The sequence below is a fragment of the Bombus terrestris genome, unplaced genomic scaffold (assembly GCF_910591885.1).
Source record: "Bombus terrestris unplaced genomic scaffold, iyBomTerr1.2, whole genome shotgun sequence".
Lineage (NCBI taxonomy): Eukaryota > Metazoa > Arthropoda > Insecta > Hymenoptera > Apidae > Bombus > Bombus terrestris.
Window position 1 is genome coordinate 6,405,917 of NW_025963552.1, and position 20,850 is coordinate 6,426,766.

Genomic DNA, 20,850 nt, shown 5'->3' on the forward strand with positions numbered 1-20,850 from the left:
TAATACGCAAAAATCTATGGCAGATTCAAAGTACAGTACTCGTTGTGATATTCGGTAAAGATAATAAGTTCTCCTATGGAGATTTCATTTTTCAAATTATTCTCGTAAAAGTACGTATTTGCATAAATAAATAGCACACGGTCTCTGCGTAAATACCCAGGCCAGTTATAAATATTTCAGTTTGCCAACGATATCCCAACATGTGGGACACTTACATGTGTGCTACTTCGTGAGCGATGATAAAGGCGCTGGTCAAGCCTTCGTCTGGATTTAACGCGCACGATCTCGCGGGATCGCATACTCCTGACACAGGTGCGTAACTGGAAGGACCTCCTATATCGAACCGCGTCAACCATACAGCAACATCGTGATTTATGTCCTTCGAGGACAGCATCTTTCTGTTCCATTTGTTCACGTTCTCGAGAGATCGTCTGGCATCGCCACGGCGGACCTACGACAACGTTTAATATTTTCTTAATAAAAGCTAGCAAATATTACGAATATATTATATTTATTATTACATCATGCATTATATACTATATATAAATATTCGTCAATGATAATAAATATATGTGCAAGTAATCGTGTTGTTGATTGTAATCAAATGTAACTTGTAACGCTATTAGTATTTTAATCTTCCTGAAAAATGTTGAAACGTTGATTCAACAGCAGAGAAGAATAGCAGAAAAAGAAAAGTAAAAGGAATCGCAAGTGTCGTATATCAATGATATTATCATAGGTCTATAACATTAAATTAAGATTCTTAAGAGATGAAAAAGGTTTAATAGTCGATTATACAGATATTTCGGATACACGATAAATGCGAGGTTTGTCAATGATCCGTGAAAATTGTTTGTTTGGAAATTTGTTTCCAAGGGATCGTTCACGGTTGTCCAATTTAACAAAATGGAACTCGTTGCATTTTATCGACCTAAAACGTCATGCGCAGATATTTTGACCTATATAATTTATATACCATACACTGTACAAATAAGTCCCTGTTGCTTGCGTACATATGTAGGAGGAGGTATTCTATATCTAAGTATAATAACAGAATTTCGTTTGGTATTACTTACGATGTTTAAAAGAGCCAAGATATATTGCTGTACTCGAATTCCATGAAAATCTACCACGGAGTAATCGGCAGCTATTCCAAGTTCTAGCCATCGTGGCGGCGAATCCTTAGCAGCTGGTCTTTTCTCTAGAAATGACTTATCTTAGAAATCGACTTATCTTCCACGAAATTAGAAAGTCTACTCGACTCGATTTGATAGCTTAAACGCATGATTATTAAAAGCATAAATTAATATCTACGAGCAAGTATTCGTGGAATAATTATTATGATATAAATAATTATTTCAAAAGTATAATTTCAAAAATTCAATTCGGTATCACCGTGAATTTCATCCTGCAAATTTCTTTAAAATTCTTGACAAATTTTGGTAAACGTATTCCTCCAGCAAATTTTTCTATTTTTCTATTTTTTTACATTAAATTAGGCAAGATAGATAAAGATTCGTGCAATGGACAATATACATATGTGTAATAGACAGGGAATAATAAAATAAATTAAAAACAGCGAAATATAGATGAACGTGTAGAAGATCAAGCGAGAGTGGAACGCAATAGGGAGAATAATTGTAAACCGAGTTCCTTTTAAGGCTGAAGATAAGCTATTCTTATATTACATGCTATTATTATTACTTTTGTACACGATAGATTGGAATATCAGTACAATTTCTTTCTTTCAGTAATATTCGATGATTCGTTAATTTATTAACCCACGTACAATAGTACGTGGTAAGTAGAAAAGCAACGATTGTACAAGAATGGCATTTGGAAAAATATTTGACTTACTTGATAATCTGTTCCTTTGCCATTTAGGACCAGAGAAGTATCCAATTTCCTCGGGATTTGTTATTTTATATAGGTTGGGGTTGATAATCAATCTCGGATCCACTCGGATTGGTTATCACACCTTTTATTTTCTCTCTTATACAAAACACCAAATCACACACCAAACGTCTAAACTCTCCCAATGCGTCTTAGCAATTAAGGCGTGGTCGACTCCTATGACAAAAGAGCGTCGTTAGGAGTCGTACCAACATAACCCTAGTAACCTTTTAGTAACTAGCGGTCATACCAACTGAGCATTTCTCAACAGGATTTACGTCGATCGATAATTTTTCCACTATTGTATCGTTGTATTCTGTGGAGACATCGTCTTTTTCATCGTACAGAATCAATTTCTCAGCTTCTGGGTATTCCACGTCGAAGACGTCACCGGAAAGATTATAAAATCCCTAAACATCGTGGCTTAAGGAATCGCGTTTGCTTCGTTTCGACTTTCTCTTACTTTCTTCAACTTCAAATTTATTCGATTTCCCTGTAACCGAATTATCAACGTTTTACCACGTTTGCCTGTCTTATTTTCGCTATTCTCGTTACGGATAAAATGAAAAAATAATTGCAAAATTTCTGAAATTGTAAATACGACTAGACTAGAACGTATCAACGACATATACGGTGTCACAAAATTGTGACAAGTCAATATTCCAGCTGTTTGTTGAATTTACGCCACCGCTGATTAAACGTATCACGCTTTAATAGAAAATTCAATTTCCCAGCGGGGAAAATGGAATTTTGCGCTAATTAAAGTATTGCGCTTTTGTACAAAATTCCATTGTTTTCTGTTGCCCGCGAAAATGCAATTTTACGACGGACATTTCAGACAAATTTCCATCAGACGGCTTTCCATCCGTAAAAAAGAATGCTATCTATAAAAGTGTCAATGGAAATTGATCAAAGTAACGTCAAACAAACCCGTTTAAACAGCGAGGTAAATAGACCAATTGCTTTTAACAAAACCTGTATCGTTGCTCTTAACCGCTTCACTTTTAAATATCAATCGGCGCTGTTCCTCATTAAAATTTCGATTTAAATCGAACGAGAAATACAGCGTAACACTTGGAATTTTCTATCGTTTCTCAACCATACTTCGAACATTTACGTCGCATTCTTCGATTCATAGGATCGCGATGTTGGATTCTTCGATTTCGATACAAAAACGTTTCACAGCTTTCGACGCGGGCAATTTAATTAAGAGAACAAATAATTTGTTTATAAACTGCCAATTACGTGCCTTGAATTTCCGATATATGCAATAAATTTCATTGCTACTTGACCTAAGTGGGTCATAAAGTTGCAACCGTGTAAACCGTGCCACGTAATTTTATTGCATTCAATTTTCCACCTTTCCAACAATTTATCAAATTAGAATTTATCCGCGCATCGTACGAAATTTTTCATAAAAATTGATTAATAATAGTAGATATATAGCTCCTCGTATTCGTAAAACAGATTTTTAATCTGTAAACAACGAATCGTGGTAATTACGATACGATCGATTTTCAACATAGCAAAATTTGTTTCCATTTGATATTCACATCCAGATTGTATTTCCTTTGTAATAAATTAATTATACAATTAAATAAATTTATTATTCGAACCGATATTCAGATACAGTTCGAGTATACTTGATAAATTTTCAGACTCGATTCTCCAAGTCGAAAATGAGAACGTTTTATCCTATACTTTTTCTTCATTTTTCCACAAGGATTCGCGTTGTTCTCGCTTTCAGACGTTGTTCCGTTGCATCCTGTATATACGGGGTGTGCCAAATTTAAACCGTCAAATTGTAAGAAGTTGATTTACAGACAAGAAGAAGAAGAAGAAGGAAGAACTTTATATAATGTTCGTCAACGGACGTTTCTTTACAGAATTACAAACGAGTATCGTTCGTACGAAACAGGTAACGACGCGTTTTCCATCGCAGCGTGCAAAAGTTCGCTGTATTATCGTGTCAGCGCAGTTGCATGCTTTTTATCATGCGACAACAAGCCCGTGTCGTTAATAGCTACAATAATGATACAATGAAAAATTATTATCTGGTATGTTTGAGTGGTCGTTGGAGAACGTTGTCCGTGTGCTCGGATAGAAGCCTGACATCGATCAACGATGGGAGTAATACGATCACGTACACACAGTTGCTAACAATTCGATCGAGTTACAAAAACCGCGTGTTTTTACTCGTTGCGCTAGTTGTTCACGCGAACTCGCATCTCCAGAATAAACCTTCCGTTTTACAGTTGCGAAACCATAAATACAGAAAAGAAAACGCAGTTCTTGAAACTCTGACGAAACGCTGATAATACGGTCAATTGTCGCGTGCCGTGGAATGGAAAATTGGTCGTTACTTGTTTCATACGTACGATACTTGTTTGTAACTCTGGAAAAACGCGTTTATTGCCCAGCTTCGTACGACATGTTTTTCGGTAAATATTTACAAAGCGGACCATCTCGCCATATTCAACGGCTTTGAAATATGTTTGCCAAGGCTAATATTCCGAACAACTTTTTCCTGTAATACTCTTTACCGTCGCTCTGCTTTCCGCGATATTCGCAGCAATTTCTGTCTCGACGACAGCGATGATTTCGTAGTTTCGCTTTTCTCGATATCACTGCTAAAGCTTTTCCTACCTCGAATAACGACGCAAAGCTTCGTATGAATCGTACCTATCCTGTTACTTGATACGCGAATTTAATTCACGGTAGCCTCAGTGATGTTTCTTCCCTGTGCGAGTTGAAAATGATTATCAGAAATGCATATATATATATATATGTCGGAGATGAAACAATACTGGAACCTTCCCTTCGGAACTTTGGGAAGACCCCTAGTATTGTAATTTAGATTTCACCATAGCCGAATTAAGAAACTGTTGTCATTCGATTCGACTGTATTTATTTGAGATTTATGATAGTGAGCTCGGGCTCGAGGCGACAACCAGTCGCCGAACGTAGTCGCGGTCAAGGGATGAACGTTTTATCTAACAGAGGCATGAAGTAACTCTATAGCTTTCCTTAAAAGAAATACTTGGGACGGGGCACGACGGTAAACATTTCAACGATTTCTGTCCCGTGGCTCGCCACACGCAGACTTTGTTCTTCGGGTAAGACGATTGCCAGATGCCAACGCATCTTCACAGTATATGTTTAGCTGGGCGAGGACCCGCTACGAATATTAAATTTCAATTACACAAAGTCTCTCAAATAGACAAATGGCCTGTGCCCCAACTACGGGAAGATAAGAGAAATCTATCCTTCCACGAACGACGCTTCTCGCTAGCAACTTTCCCCAAGGACAGCTAATATCTTTCTCTAACCACCAACATGGAAATTGACCAATTAACTGCAACGTCAATTTCCCTCACCCTTTGAGCGAAGACTTTTCTCCGCGAATCCGATGATCTCGTGCCCTTAGGCACACCCATCATAGTTTTCTTCGACAGCGTCACCGCGACGGAGAGTCACTCTCTAGTGCGATCTCATCAGTAATCGACCTGTCTTTCGTATACGAAATAATTGCCCCCGTGCTCTAACATATAGTGTAACTTAGACGCAAACGAAAGATAAAGTCCAGTATCCGTTGACCGCGGATTCGTTAGTGAGCCTAGGATCATTGTCATTAGCTTCTCGAGTATCTAATTATCGCGATTAGTTGTCCAATTCCATCATAGTCATATCTGCACTAGTAAATATCTCCTCTATTGCATAATGATCACGTCTAGCGCCAATAGGGATTCGTTTCACGCCCTCAACCCTAACTCAAATCTTAACGCCAACCCGACATATATATATATATATATATATATATATATATATGTCGGAGATGAAAGAACGCCGGAGCTCCTCCTTGGATTCGCGGGAACACCGCAACTCTGTAACTTAGATTAAACAAATGCCGCTCCGATTGTTCGAGATTTATGATCATGAGCTTGGGCTCGAGGCGACAATCAGTCGCCGAACGTAGCCGCGGTCAAAGGGATGAACGTTTTATCTAACAAAGGCACAGAGTAACTCTATTCCTCTCCTTAAAAGAAATAGTCATAGCGACACGTGGCAGTAAATACTTCAATAGTTTCTATCCCGCGGCCCGCCACACGCAGATTTCGTCCTCCGAGTAAGATGATCGCCGGGTGTCGGCATGCCTTTGTGGCGTATGTTTAGCTAACGTGAGGACCCGCTATAGATCTTAAGATTTAGTCAAGCGAAGTCCGTCAAATAGACTTTGTTGCAACTACGGGAAGATAGGAGAAACCTATCCTCCACGAGCGTTGCCCCCCGTCAACAACCTCCCCTCAAGGGCGGCCAGCATCTCTTTCAAAACGCCGATATGGAGATCGACCAATTAGCAATAGCGCTAATTTCCCTCACCTTTGGAACGAAAGCTTTCTTTGACGAATCCGAGGATCTCATGTCCTTAGACCCACCCATTATAGTTTTCCTCGACGGCATCGTCGAGACGGAGAGTTACTCTCCGGTACGATCTCGACGACGATTCAAGTAACTCTCGGATACGTAGTGATTGCCCCACGCATTAACATTGAGTACAACTTAGACGCTAAAGAAGCGTAGAGTTCGTCATCCCGTTGACCGTGGATTCGTTATTGAGCCTAGGATCATTGTCATTAGCTTCTCGAGTATCAATTTATCGCGATTACTTGTCCAATTCCAACATGGTCATGTTTGCACTAGTAAATAACTCCTCTATTGCATAGTGATCACGTCTAGTGTCAATAGGAATTCGTTTACGCCCTTAACCCTAACTCTAATCGTAACGCCAACCCGACATATAAATGTACGGACATCAACGTCCGAGACGTTCGTCCATGCCAAACGGTAACGCGTACAGGAAACATTTGTTCAAAATGACTTTGACTTTAGCTATATTTTCAAATTGGAATTAGCTAATGGTCGTTCGCTTTGTAAATGATTATTTCTTTTTTTTTCTTTTTGCCTGCAGATTAAGCCCTCCCTGTTTAACGGTTTAAATTTATTAAATTAAATTTATTAAACCGAATATATATATATTCGTTTGTACTACGATTACTCTCATACTCTATGTATGGTATTATCATATCGACGCTATCAGTTCTTACAGTATCACGATCAGAGTCAATTTTAGAATAGAAGAAGCAATTAACGGCGGATCGCAAAGTAAGAAGCTTATAACATAATTGGCAAGGAAGTCGGTAAATCGATCAACCAATCACCTACATCCAACCGTCTAACGAAAGATGAAAAGCCATCGCGATAACGATCCTTCTCACCTGCAGGATTTTCCGGATTCACAGACACGAAGCTCGAATTATTCCTGATCGACCACCACTTTTCGTTTTTCGGCTGAAACATCACATACTGGCCATTCGTCAGCGGCTGAACGAAGAACGATCTCTGCCCGATCAACATCAAGGCGTACACTTCTTCTTCGCATATCGTCACGACGACGAAGGAACTCGCGTCTCCTTCCAAGCTGCCTTGTCGAAGATCGCAGTTCGCCTTGGCGTTACGTCGCTCGGACTTGGTTTTACCCTGGCGCACCCAATTCACGGTGAAATTCGACGACAGTATCAATCGATCGTTGGCCATGGTCCTTAAGGTCCAGTTGCTGATCTTGAGGAACACCGGCTCTTGGTGGAGATACTCGCGCCAAGTTTCTCGGTCTTCGTGGGTCGATCTTCTGTTCCGCGCGCTCTCATTCGGGATCACTCGAGGGTAAACGATCTCGTACTCCTGCAAGCTTTGCAGAAAGTCGCTCATTCGCGACTTAGTAGCGATCGTGCCGAGCAGCCACGTGGCGAGGAGAAAACTGGGAAGTTTCGATCGCGTCATGTCTCGCGCGCTTTGATCGAAATTTCAATAGGATTTTCTGGCTACCCAAAACTCGCCAGGCATGCTCGTTCACTCGCAGACGTAGTTATCGCGATGAAAGCAGCTAGTTCGCAGACCCGATATTCTCATTTCATTTCGCCGGTTCGTAACGCGTTCGAAACGCCGTGTCATATAGACGCGGATGCGACGATACTCTCGCGATCTAACATTTTCAATGTCTCGCGCTTTATCACGTAGCTCGCGCGGAAGCAATACGAAGGTGAATCGTTGGTTTTAATACACAGGGTGTTGTTTAATCGATCGTATAATGGAGAAGGGAACGATTCTACGGTACACCAGAGATGAAATGAAATCATAGAATGCAGTGGTTTTGTAGGTAGTGCTTTATCGAAAAGATTAACCGTGAATATTTGCTCGACCTATTTATACCAAATTGATACAGAATCTTAAAATACAGACGAATCTTACTCAATTTCCTTCGATCATCGTCTCTAGGCGTACGAAACTGCCTCGTTGAATTCGAACGTTTCTCGATTTCCTTCTACGTCTTTCAATTTCTTCTTTTTTCAATCGCCGTTCGCCTTCTCAAAGCTGTCTTCGAACAGAATTCTTAGAACGACTTCCAATTCCTTTCGATTCGTCCAATCGTTTAGCTTTACGAAACTGTTTCGCTAAACTCCTTTTTCCACCGTACTTGCGTATCGTAACAAACTCGTCGGCGGTAACTCGCGTCGATTAACGATTCATCACCAGTAAAGTAACCGGGAATGCAGCAAACTAGTAGTCGGTAGAACGAAGCGGAACGTAAGTGGAGCGAGCGATAAGAGCGATCGCGACAATCGCACGCTTCGCCGTCCCATTCCCACGCGAACGAATCATCAAATTCGAGCCAAAGATTCTCACTAACTCGAAGATTCGCGCCAGTATTTTCCACGCGCGCGTCACAGAAATTCGAACGACTTTCGCGAAAAGGACGGAAGGATAAGACGATCGATCGGATCTCGGGTCGATCGCGATACCCCCGGACAGAAGGTTTCGACGAAAAAGTGGAGTAGACGCGACGAAGGAGCGTCGTGCAGCAACTGGTGGCCAATTTATTCACCACGTGCCGTAGGAATTTAATTTTCTTTCGCGCAAGAACGATCCACCATCGGAGAAAGTAGAATATAATTAATTTCGATCTCGTGCCGATCGCGACGTTCCGGATGGAACGTTTCGCCGAAGAGGTGGAATAAACGCGACGAAGGAGCGTCGTGCAGCAACCGATGGCCAATTTTTCCACCACGTGGCACCACGTGGAAATTTAAACGTTTCCCATGAAAATGATGCACCATCGGTGAAAGTAAAATACGATAATTAATCGGTCGTCGAGTCGAACGTGATATTCCGGATAAAATTTTTCGATGAAAAAAGCGGAGTAAACGCGACGAACGAGCTTCGTGCTACGACTGGCAGCCACATGGACGGATGAACGCGGCTGGAAACGCACGCGAGTGCAGCGGCGAATTATGCGTAAGAGTAAGCGCGAACGCGAGACTGGAAAAAACACCAGCGCTTACCGCCCACTGAAGTTCTAATAATGGCAGCTTTATGTGCAATCACCGAGAAACGAGGATGCTGGCGAACGCATTGTTCGACCCCGACCGAGACGATTTAACAAGGGCCGAGGATTTCATCTTGAACGTTGCTCTCGATCCCACCAGAATTCTTCGCTTTCCCTTGAACCGCGAACTCGAGAATATCGTATTCAGTAAGGCGACGAATCTAATGAACGGGAATTAAATCTGTTCCGACAGCTTCCTTTGCCTGGATGAAAGAATAAGTACGAGAGATAAATTATGTCAGATAATGCACAGTGAGTGACTGGCAGAAAAGTCATATCTACTTACGTGTATGAATTCTAAGTAAAATTTATATTAAACATTTCTTTTTTTGCCTATTACACACTTTTTTTCTATTCTACGATATCTGTCACACGTTTACTCGTCTCGTCGATTAGAATTCAGTTTTATAAAATTACAGCATTTCTTCTTCAAATTTTCTTCAGGGCTTTCGATATTTGCGATGCTCAGTGCGTGGTGGCTGTGCAGCTACAGCTAACAATATCTTGTATATCAGTATCTTTTATAATCTTATACAATGGCTGTGAAAAGGTATTTATATGCGTTAGGTTGTCCCAAAAGTTTCTTTAGTTTTATAAGGAAATATAATGTTATTATTATTGAATTCTGTATGAATAAAATAAAATGGATTCTATTACTACAAAATAGATCATACATAATTCAATACAATAATATGATACAAAAAATGTACATTTATTATTTCCTCACAAAACGAAAGAAACTTTTATGCCAACCTAATGCTAATATTTACGTATCTCTATCTTTTCCAATTTTTTTTCATCAGCCGTTACATTTCACTTTCAACTAGTGTCAATAGTTCGTAGTCATACGATAGTACTATCAAGTGACGCGAAATTTATCTGTTCATCTGCATAGTGGGTGGTTTTCGACCAGTGACTTTAAATGATTTTGCACTTTCTTCATATTTTTGCTTAGATTCCGCTTCGCTTAAAAAGATTCACATGTATCGATATGAAAATTATTGGAAGATATTCTAGCAACTTGCAAGAGTATTCAAGAATTTTTGAGCACACTTTTTAAAACACGAGAACGTAAACAGGCTTTTGCAGATAGAGGACAATTAATATGCTTTCAATTAATAGAATTGATTAACACGCTGGGATAAACACAATAGTAGAAATAATACAGAAATACTTTTTGTAGCCACTGTAAGTAGCTGTTGGGTACAGTATTGTTCAAAAGTAGACAGACGCTCGATTACTTTTGGCAAAATGTACTTTACTCGCAAGATTATGCGTAAATGGACTGCAAAATTTCATAACAGTTAAACGTAAAACGGACAGTAGCCTACGTTTTGTAAAATGGTTTATCGAAATTAGGAGATAAAGAATTTCAGATAAGTAAGAGTGTAAAAAAGAAGAGGAAGATGGTTTTAATATTAATTTTAAAAATATTAAAAGGGACATTTCTGATTTTCTTATCCGTTGATAAATTATTGTTTGAATAATTGCTTCTTGGAATAAAAAATATTTCTTTCCATTTTATTTGCGTTTTACACGATGAGATGAATGGCAACGAACGAGATGCAAAATGAGAGATGCTTAGCATCGAGGCATTACGCGTCGGCGATAGATTAGTATGACTCTTCAGAAAGAAATTACATTACGCTTAACGACGATCGTTATTCTTTCCTGGAATGGTTTTATTTCCTCTTAACAAGGCGATGTCGTCTCACGTTTTCTACGAAAAACAAAAAATTCCATTCTTTGCCTTAGTTTTCATTATATGCTATCGCACGATAAATCATATCCCTTTGTTCACGGATGTGGAAATTTAATTAAAATCGATTCCTAGAAACGAATATGCGTTTTCCATTGGAACAAAACCCTATATCCCGTTAGAACCTTCCAGGAATTCAAGAACTTTGTAATTTTCCGTTTGACGATGTCGGATCTACATTCAACCTAAGCTCTCTCGATTTCTACGAAAATGATAACACGCAGATTGCAACAGGATGCTGTTGAAAGAACAGAATGCACGAGTATAAACTGAATGCTTTCATTTAGGCAGTGTAATTACGTTAATTGGTTACAGCTGTAAACGCGCTGGTATAAACTATATAGTTTAAGCGATTTAGTAGATACCTGATCTCGCGTTTCCCTGTTTCCAGCGAAATTTTAGTATTATAAACGGAATGCGGATGTTTGTGCGTTTGAGAGAAATGTGGGTGTGTATAAACGTCCAGGTTGCACACTCTTGTTCACGAGTATCGAAAAATATGCCGATCGTTAAAATTGTTCGCTCCCTGCAAAATAATCAAAATAATTGGAAACCAATCGGAGGATACTTAAAAATTAAAGTAAAATAAAAAGAAAATTAAGGTATAATTAATAAAAGAATATTGTACAGAGATCGTACGAAGGAATTTAAATAAAAGTTGTGTACAATTTTCTAATGTTATGTGTCCACGAGAAAATTCCCATTCTATTGGGTTTTCCCAAAAATTTCTTTCGTTTTATAAGGAAGTGACAGATGCACATCATTTTTTGTTTTACATTATGATCCATTTCGTTCTATTAGTAGAAAACGGATCATACGAAATTCAATAAAATAATATAAAAGAAAAAATGTTGTGCATCCATTATTTTCTTATAAAACAGACAGAGACTTTTGGAACAACCTAATATGTTTCTCATTGACATCCTTGGGAATTAAGTAGAGGATAATGGAAAAATGGAAATCGATAAAAAGTATTTATTATTATATCGAGAGTTTTGATGAGTTTTTTTTTTAGAAAAGTTTGTTACTTTATACAATTTATTGGTAGTAGTGTATTGCTATAACAATTTTTCTAAAATTTACAATTTAAATTACATTGGTTCGTTGAAAGATCGAGTAATAACTTAGCAGCGTTTTAAATCTCATTCTCGTAGATTTGATTGTATTTGTAATTATTATAATTATGAGCATCGTATTCTTAAGAACATCCCCTTTTTATATTATCAATTGTTCTTTGATTTATCGACATCATTAGAACGAGAACATCATTATTATTTTCTTATTTCTGAGCATCGTATTATCGATATCGTCGTAATTTTATTGACTTATTAATCAATATTCATCGTAATATTATTATGAAACACATAAGGAATGAAACTCCATGTACACATTTATAAAATGAAAACAGCATTTTCATTGGTAATGCGACAAATCTTATGTATCGTGTTGTTGTGTAATATTACAGTGTATGTTACAATGTACGTATAAACGCGTTAATGGAACCAATTATTCTCATCGGCAACTAAAATGATTCACGATCGTGTGTTACTTCGTCTGCAATGTCAGGACGGATACATGATAATTGTTAATGTAATTTGTAATACTAAAGCTAGAAACAGATCGATCCCTCTTATCGTCAGATTGTTCGCAGCACCGGTACCGATATTGCAAAACGATTTCTCGCAGCAAGTGGTGCAAGCGGAGAGTTTTGTTCGTTCACCGACCACTATACATCCGAAGTCGCATTTGTTAGTACACTTTCTCTCCACCGACCAAGTTTGTGGACTAGACGTTGAATCTTCGGTGCTGGTAGTGTAAGAAAATCGCTTTACCTGAAGAGAAAGAAGCAAACGTGAAAGGAATATTTGCAGATTTTAAACTTTCACGATGTTCGTTATATGACATGTCCTAGCGGATCGCAAGAGACACTCGTACGCTAAAATATAGTATTTCTTTTAATTTTGTCCGAGTACGAGCTCATTTTGGGCGGCATTAAACCACGAACTTGATAGTATCGAGCGAAAAGAGAAAAAAGAAGACTGAAAAGAAAAGACGAGAAAGAATTCTACATGTACGTAGAATGATTCTTGATACTAAAATTAAATTAATATTTGCAACAATTCCTTGTTTCACTCTGTATGACATTTCACATTGGAACTTGTAACGAACACGAGTGAGTGTGAACGTAACATATTTTTAGTCAAGGGAATATCAATTTTCCAGAATATCTCGCATCATTTCCAGAGAATACGGCTCGTTCATTGTTAATTCTGTCGGTTAATATCGATTACGGATTTCGTAAAGTTTTTGCCGTGTATGTGCAAACTGTACAATTATATCATATCCAATATCATTGTTGATTACCAATAAATAAGAAGAACAAATAAAAAATTGCATTTGCATATTCCCTCAAATGTGTACACCATGTACATATGTTCCTATAAAGCGGAAACAATTTCAATAAAGTACGTAATTATTATGAAACTGAATTGATCGACTATATTGAACATTTCCAAACACTAAAATCGCGTTATGAACGAAATGAAACTGTGGCTCTATCTTGAACAGCCTTCTCTCGCTCTCGTGTTGACGATAACTAATATCGCTTTTAGCTAGCTGTTTGCTATATTCTGTTTGCTTTAAAAGCACGCGATCAAAGCAAAATATCAACATCTGCTGAAACACGTGCGTGACCTGTGTATAATCAACAAGCGTTCGAATCGCTGTTATCATTTGTCATTACCATACAGGTCCTTTTGTCACCAGTGCACTTGTGCCCGAAAGTGGTGAAGTTTCCGGTCAGATTGGCGCATCTCTCTCCATCTTCCATTGTATCACACTGATGACATCATAAATCGTTTGCTCGTTCCGACGCTGCGTGAGTTCGATGTTCCGTAGTTAACAGTTGGCCTGATCATCGGACACAATCAACCGACAAATACGTATTAATTAATAGAAATCGTGATTTATCCTAGATTTCTAAAGATTATTAAAATCGACGTAGGAATCGGACGTAAGACGTTGGGCAAATCGTTGTCTACTTTTTAATGCTTCGCATCTTTCTCTCTTTTATTTCTTAGAAATTACTTCCTTCTACTTCTTTCTTTCTTTCATTTTTCAAACAAATGTGTCGTGCTTTCATTAACGTCAGATTTTTGTACATTTTTGTAAAAATAAATAGATATTAGTCTTGACATTTACAGACACATCGGCGATATGCGTAAGATGAAATTTCGTCGCGTTCGTTGACAAGATTGCTAGGAAGATTGCGGAAAGGGATATCATCGAGGAAATCGTCTAATAAGGTGAAACATCGGTTTAGGTTTCTTATTTACAACGGAATTCTTCGGATGTTTAGCTTTTCCGTCGAATAGCGTCTCTAACGATATTTCGCCAAATTTTCCTGCTGTTCTTGCGATACGTCCGACGGTAAGACTTGGCAAGCAAAATATCGTAAACGCATCTGGAAATTACGAAAAATTTATTTCGATTTATTTCAATTAAACGTATTCCGAGAGCAGCAAACGTATTCCTTATCCATTGACAGGTAATCAACGAAATCATACACGGCTACTTAAAAATACCTACAGTTATGAAAGATATTTCCAAGTTCGGAAAAACGCTTCCACGCAAGTTTGACCAATCGTACCAATCCTCTAGAGTTTCAGCTTCTTAACAGATTGGATCATCTCCGAAGATTAAACAGACGGTATACGACTACGTTTGCATCTATACGACAATTGGATCTACGCAAGACTGCAGATTCGATATCCACGAAATATTCTATGTATATTTCATGAAGTTAGAAATTAAACTGTTTTATTTCACATCTGGTTCCAATATAATAAGATGGATTAAACGTAATTCAATAAAATAATTTAAAACAAAAAATGTTGTGCGTCTATTATTTCCTTATAAGATAAAAGACACATTTGGGACGATCTAATGTTAAAAATTCTCTGTGAAAGTTGATTGTAATATTCTTCTTATCTAAAGAAAAAGAGAAAATAGAAATAGATGTATTCAGTATGAATTATTTATTTTATACATAGGAAACATAGGCAAGACGGTAAATGAAAAAGGTAGCCTCGAAATGAGAATTCATCGCGAAGCTTATCACGGAAGAAAAGTCAATTAAATGCACCGTGTACGATGATCGTTGTTTACACGATTCGTAACACAAATGGCTAACACCTACGAGTGAAGGCTTCAACAGGTGCACTTTCCTCTATATGCAGTTTATATGTAGAGGAAGATCTTCGCTATAAATAGACGAAACATCGTTCCTTCAGACAACTAGTGAAAACTCCCTCAACGAAACACGCTCCTAAAACGCAACTTGCTCGTAAAACAAATAGGGCCATGTAACTGAAAGGAACCTCGAGAAAGAAAGAGAAAAATGGGAAGAAACAGAAACTTCCATTTTCCATTACAGAAACGCTCTTTGTTGAAAGAAAAATTCCTCAAATTAAAAATTCTCAAAGACGAAATACCGCCATTGTCTATCCTGGCAAATTATCTTCCGTCTTAACCAGTTACCTACTCTTGACGAGTATACTCGTCACGCGTAAAAAGCAGTTTTTGCTGTTTAAACTGCAATTTCAGCGAAAACTAAAATATATTCGTAAATTTGAAGACGTTTCGACCATTTGGAAGCCAGGACCAGGTAAAACGAACAAATGAAGAGATATAAATAATTATTATGAAAAAACTATAATACAGCGTGAACAAAGTAGTTGTTCTGTCCTTTCTAACGCATTTTAGTCGCATTAGTCGCAACGGCTAACTGGTCAATACATTGTCGAGTCGATCAACTTTGGTATTCCGATCGTATCGACGTGACATCGGCGTGAAAATCGGCGTGACGAATAAGGCGCAAGAATCGTTTTCTTCTCTCGCAAATACCGAAGATGGACAACGCGTATCGGCGAATTTTTAATTTCAGAAAAATGTAATTTGATTCGTGGCGAAACGTGTGAGAAACGCGTCGAATTAAAGAGGCGAAGGTTTAAGCAGCCCGACAAAGCGAGTGAAATGCGAGGCTTACTATTGATGCTTACGACCATGGAGATAGACGCGACGATCAGGAAGTACATGACATGGTACATGTATCGGCCATGTTGATAACGTCTAGCGCGTCACATTCGAAAATAAATTCGGCTGTTTAAATTGCGATCGGCTGATGTCCTTGGCGCATTGATCGCATGCTGGTGTATGGCGGCGAGCGCGTTGCAACGCAAAACGAGCGGATTTGGGTACAATAGACAGCCATATTGAGAATAGCCGGAGTCTGCGCTGGATGGGTACAGCTGCTCCAGAAACCTTGAAGCCCGGGCAAAATCAATATCCATGGCAGCCGGAAGGTCCTGTTCGGGAACGTTTGACGTCAAAGTTTCTGCGCATTCGCATCACATCCAGGAAAAAGAAAATTCACTGTCACTGAATCAATGATTTGTCGACACCGCAACTAAAATTCAACTTACAATGCCTCGAAAGCTAAAATAGTCCGACACTCGCCGTAAAAATATCTTTCGTTTCGTACGTTCATTCGAACGAAATAACTCGTCTGCAACTGTGGACCGAACCATTTGAATTTTGCTCGACGAGTTAGAGGAAATCTTCGAAATGCGTTATTTAAATCTTCGTTACAGGTTCAGCTAGAAAAGTTGTAAAAAGCTACCTTTACTTTCTTCTTCGCTATTCCGACTAATTGTACTTCTTTCAACATTTCTTTACACGTCACCTATTGTTAATCTTTCCAATTCTTCTAACTCGTAAAAAAAAAAAAAAAGAAAAAAGGAAAGAAACAAATTGTTTGACTCAATTTTTGAAAAGTTATTCTGTTTTAAAGAACGCACCAACGCCTCTTATAGCCCGTTACACGAGACTTCGGGATTTTGTTCGTTTTGTAACGAAACACGACTATCCCGATCACATTGGTAGAATTTGAAATCATCCTGAAAGTGCAAATGTAAAAGACAGAAAATAGTTGTGGCGAATATTTGGGGGGGGGGGGGAATAGTACATAGTATAGATAGGTATTTTGAGCGTACAATAAATATCAAAAATTATTCCATTGAATATCAAGACGTATCGGTACAACAGATAATTGACTGTTTAATTAATTTCGTGAAATTAATTTTCTCCACGAGATACACCATAAAGAGCTATCTTCAACATGTTATAGACGCGAAATACTGTCCCATTGAACATTGAGATGCATCGATGTGATGGATAATTGACTGTTTAATCACTTTTGGAATCTCTGCAAAATATACACTCGCACTAAATATCTTGTTACTTAAAATACAATATAATATGTAATATGTGATATGTAATATAATATGTAACATACACGTACACACGCGATATATTTATAAAGAAGCACGTATCAGAGTTGGAATAATTTCGTGAGCAACAGTAGACGGTAAATGTAATTTGTAAACGACCTTTTTATCAAATATCGATAAACGCGATCGATATGGAAGGGATCAGTCCTTATGCTGGCCAAATATTCCGTCATCATTCAAACATCCATCGAAACTAATCCCAGTACATACCATTCGAATAATCGAGTAACTTCGTTATCACGTATGATACAGTGCACTTACTTGATTGCAATGATATCTTAACGATTATTAACAGATACCAAGATGTCTCGACAGTTGCAAAAATCTTTTATAAATAAATTACACGTGGCTCGCGAAGCTGTTTCAACGTCGCTGGAAACTTTTTGCGTATATGATATACGAAGCATTTCGAAATGATCATTGCAGCACTGTAGCGAGACACGCCTAACTTGATCGTATCGGTGAAATTTCAAACGGATTTGGAAGTGTGCATAGAAGTTATATTTATCAGGGACACGTACTTTCCAAAAATCATCAAACTATTCGAACAGTCAATTATTATTTAGTATGTTAATAAGCCACGATGTAATACTCTTAAAGAGTTAGAAAGAATAAATTTTCGGAAAATGGAACAATTTGACTTTCAAATGGCTCGTACGTGATGTTATCATCTGTTTGATGAACTTTTAATTGCTATCGTAGATAGGATCGTAAAATACTACGAATGTTACAGACATTGTCGTGATTTTCCTATAAAGTAACACACGACGCGTAGTCCGTTTGATGTTCGATTTGCTTGGCTCTTGTAATCCAATTTCAATAAAATTGTACAAAATGCACGTGATACGAAAGAAAATATAAAATATACAAAATACTCTTTACTTCTCTTTTTTTTTCTTTTCAATCATATTCTCAAAAATATGAATTTGCATCAAAATCTACAGTCTAATTAGAATATTAGAAAGAATATTCAGACAGATGATGTATATAAAGGAGATACAAATTACGACGATGAGAGAACTCGCAAGATATTTGTATCTGTGAAATTGCAACTGTTACGTCGATAAATATCTACGCCGATTAAATTTTCGATACACTTCGGATTCTCATCGGAAAACCAGTAATAACATATTTCTATTTCGTAATATATTTCTGATATACAGAGGATGCTCTCAAAAAAATATACACCCACTTTAATTAAATGGTATCGTGAAATTGCTGCATCGTATTATTACAATTTTTATACAAATCTTCCTTTCCTTCAATTTTGTGTACATTTCGGATGTATTCCTTTCTTTTAATCCTATTAATGGATCGATAGATTTAATTTTATAAAATTGATTTTTTGAATATTTATACATTCCATATCTTTTTAAGCACCACGTCACATGATTCTTTCGGTAGAAATAACTGCATAAAATTACATTTTCTCTGTACCTGGGAGCTTTTGCGCGGTAAATTTTATACGATCGAAGCCCCTTTTTCGAGTGGCATGGGTGCTTCGGCATGGGAAAGTGCCTCTCCATTATCGTTTTAGCTGGCTGTTTCCATTTGTATAAAATCGTCGTTATTATCGTCTTTATCACAACGAAACCATCCCATTACATCAGTGTATTTAAGGTTTCCCCACAGTTACCCCATCATTCGAGCAATCCACGTGCTTTATATAATTCTCAATATCACGTTTCCATTTTCTAACATCTGTGACTGTAGCTTTTCCAACGTCACGTACTCTTGATGAATTCTATCGCCGATTCTTACACCACCTCCCACGTTTTTAATTAAATTGTATTTTCTTTCTGTACGACTGGAACGTTGTTAGTTTCATACCAAATTCTTATTTATCGGAATTCTATTCTATCGAACGAAAAAGAGAAAAGAATGTGTAGATTTTTTAAAAAGAAACTTATCCGTCACTGAGAAATATTAGGTTCGACTGATAAAACGTACAGACACCAGAGTATTCGTGGGAGCAGTCGAACATCAACGATTCTACGATCTCGGCATATTCCACCTCAAACGCGATTCCGTAAAATTCAAACTAATCGTCCAGCGAGCTGTTCCATGTTTTCCAAATTGAACAGATCGTGAGCATCGGCCAGCGATATGGGAAATGAAGATAATTTCCAATTGTTCGTAACATCTGACGATCATTCGACTTAAAACATAGTTCTCGCGGTCGCGGCAAACAAGTTACGCAGGCAGCTGTCGATTTGTCAGCTGTCGAACGAGAGAGCTGGCTGGTTGTACTGCGTTGAAGCAGAGCGATTCGAAGAACGGGAGAGACGCGAAAGGGAAGCGTTCACCGAGAATACGTCCGTTTCGTCTTTCTCGTTAGACGGTGGAAATGAATTGGCGATTTCACCATGAATACTACAAAGCAAGTTAAAGCTGTAACTGGCGCGAGTTTCGCGTGAAACGTAGCCTTTGACGAGGTGAAAGCCGGTTTGTTTGCGCGTCTCGCCGAACAAATCCGATAACTAAAATTGTCTGGCGAAATTGTTTTACACGAGCCGTGTTCTCGGTAACGCTAGCGGCTATTTAATCAAAATTGTCGGCCGCGTTTCTCGTTGGCCGTTCGATCGACCAACGTGTAATTAAAATGATAATCTTAATAGATCCTCATGGACAAAGCTAGCGAGGCTGGCAGTTGGCGAAGCGAGCTAAGCAAATAGCGAATTATATCGCGTGTTATAACTGGATCGTGGAAGTTTGCGCATATTTTTACACTGATAAATTAACCCTGCTGCTGATCCTCTAATATTTCTCGTTCGATCTCATCTATTACAAATAACAGATACGTAAGACAACATAGGAAAATATATAAGTAAATAGTATCGCGAATAATTACGAATAATTGCATTCATTTTCGTTAAAGGTAAATTATATTGTATTTACGTGCCAAGGATAGAACTGAAATTGCCGCTGATATTGATTTATTCTTGTTAAATTTCAATGTCAGAATAAAAAAGTTTAGCAGTTAGCCGTTGCGACCTCTTTGAAAAGCGTGTACCTAAAAGTGTGTCGCGAACAGTAAGCGATGGCGAGTATACTCGTCGAACACGAAGTACGGGTGACTGTTATAATACAGAATTAAGTTGTTACGAAACGACTGTTTTATTTTTCAATTTAGTACTGACGGGGCTCGTCGTAACGTAAAATACTGCCATCTCTTCGTGACGAGTATACTCGTGGAAAACAGCCAATTGGTTAAACCAGGACCAGATCACGATACCGTTTAAAGATGAAATTTGTAGAATGGTTAGAGTTAGAGAATATCGGAACTTTGTATTATTATAACGTTTACCATCGCTGCGCTCTCGATATTAACCCTTAACTGCTGCTCTGGGACTCCCAGACGATATAAACATCCGCGTAACTTCGCTCTCGAGCAACGCGTGATGTCA

The 20,850-nt window shown here is 38.1% G+C and overlaps 2 protein-coding genes and 2 long non-coding RNA genes across 5 annotated transcripts in view; 2 read left to right on the plus strand and 2 right to left on the minus strand.

The window, feature by feature from the left end:
• LOC125387000 lies at nucleotides 1-8,214 on the minus strand. Its single transcript, XR_007227603.1, has 5 exons — nucleotides 8,200-8,214; nucleotides 2,144-2,386; nucleotides 1,858-2,070; nucleotides 1,077-1,201; nucleotides 1-451 (listed from the first exon to the last, which is right to left on the minus strand). It is a non-coding gene; the product is annotated as an uncharacterized LOC125387000 (long non-coding RNA).
• The window catches only part of LOC100650186, a 115,342-nt gene that overhangs the window by 19,187 nt on the left and 75,305 nt on the right, over nucleotides 1-20,850 (plus strand). The window lies entirely within an intron of this gene.
• The window catches only part of LOC125387002, a 25,202-nt gene continuing 10,040 nt past the window's right edge, over nucleotides 5,689-20,850 (plus strand). For both annotated transcript variants that reach the window (XR_007227606.1, XR_007227607.1), the window contains exon 1: nucleotides 5,689-5,721. This is a non-coding gene — a long non-coding RNA (uncharacterized LOC125387002). The remainder of the gene's footprint in view (nucleotides 5,722-20,850) is intronic.
• Nucleotides 12,239-14,003, minus strand: LOC125386998. The gene is made up of 2 exons (XM_048414176.1): nucleotides 13,837-14,003; nucleotides 12,239-12,925 (listed from the first exon to the last, which is right to left on the minus strand). Exons 1-2 carry the CDS (start codon nucleotides 13,921-13,923, stop codon nucleotides 12,656-12,658), a joined length of 357 nt encoding a protein of 118 aa, XP_048270133.1. The 5' UTR covers nucleotides 13,924-14,003; the 3' UTR covers nucleotides 12,239-12,655.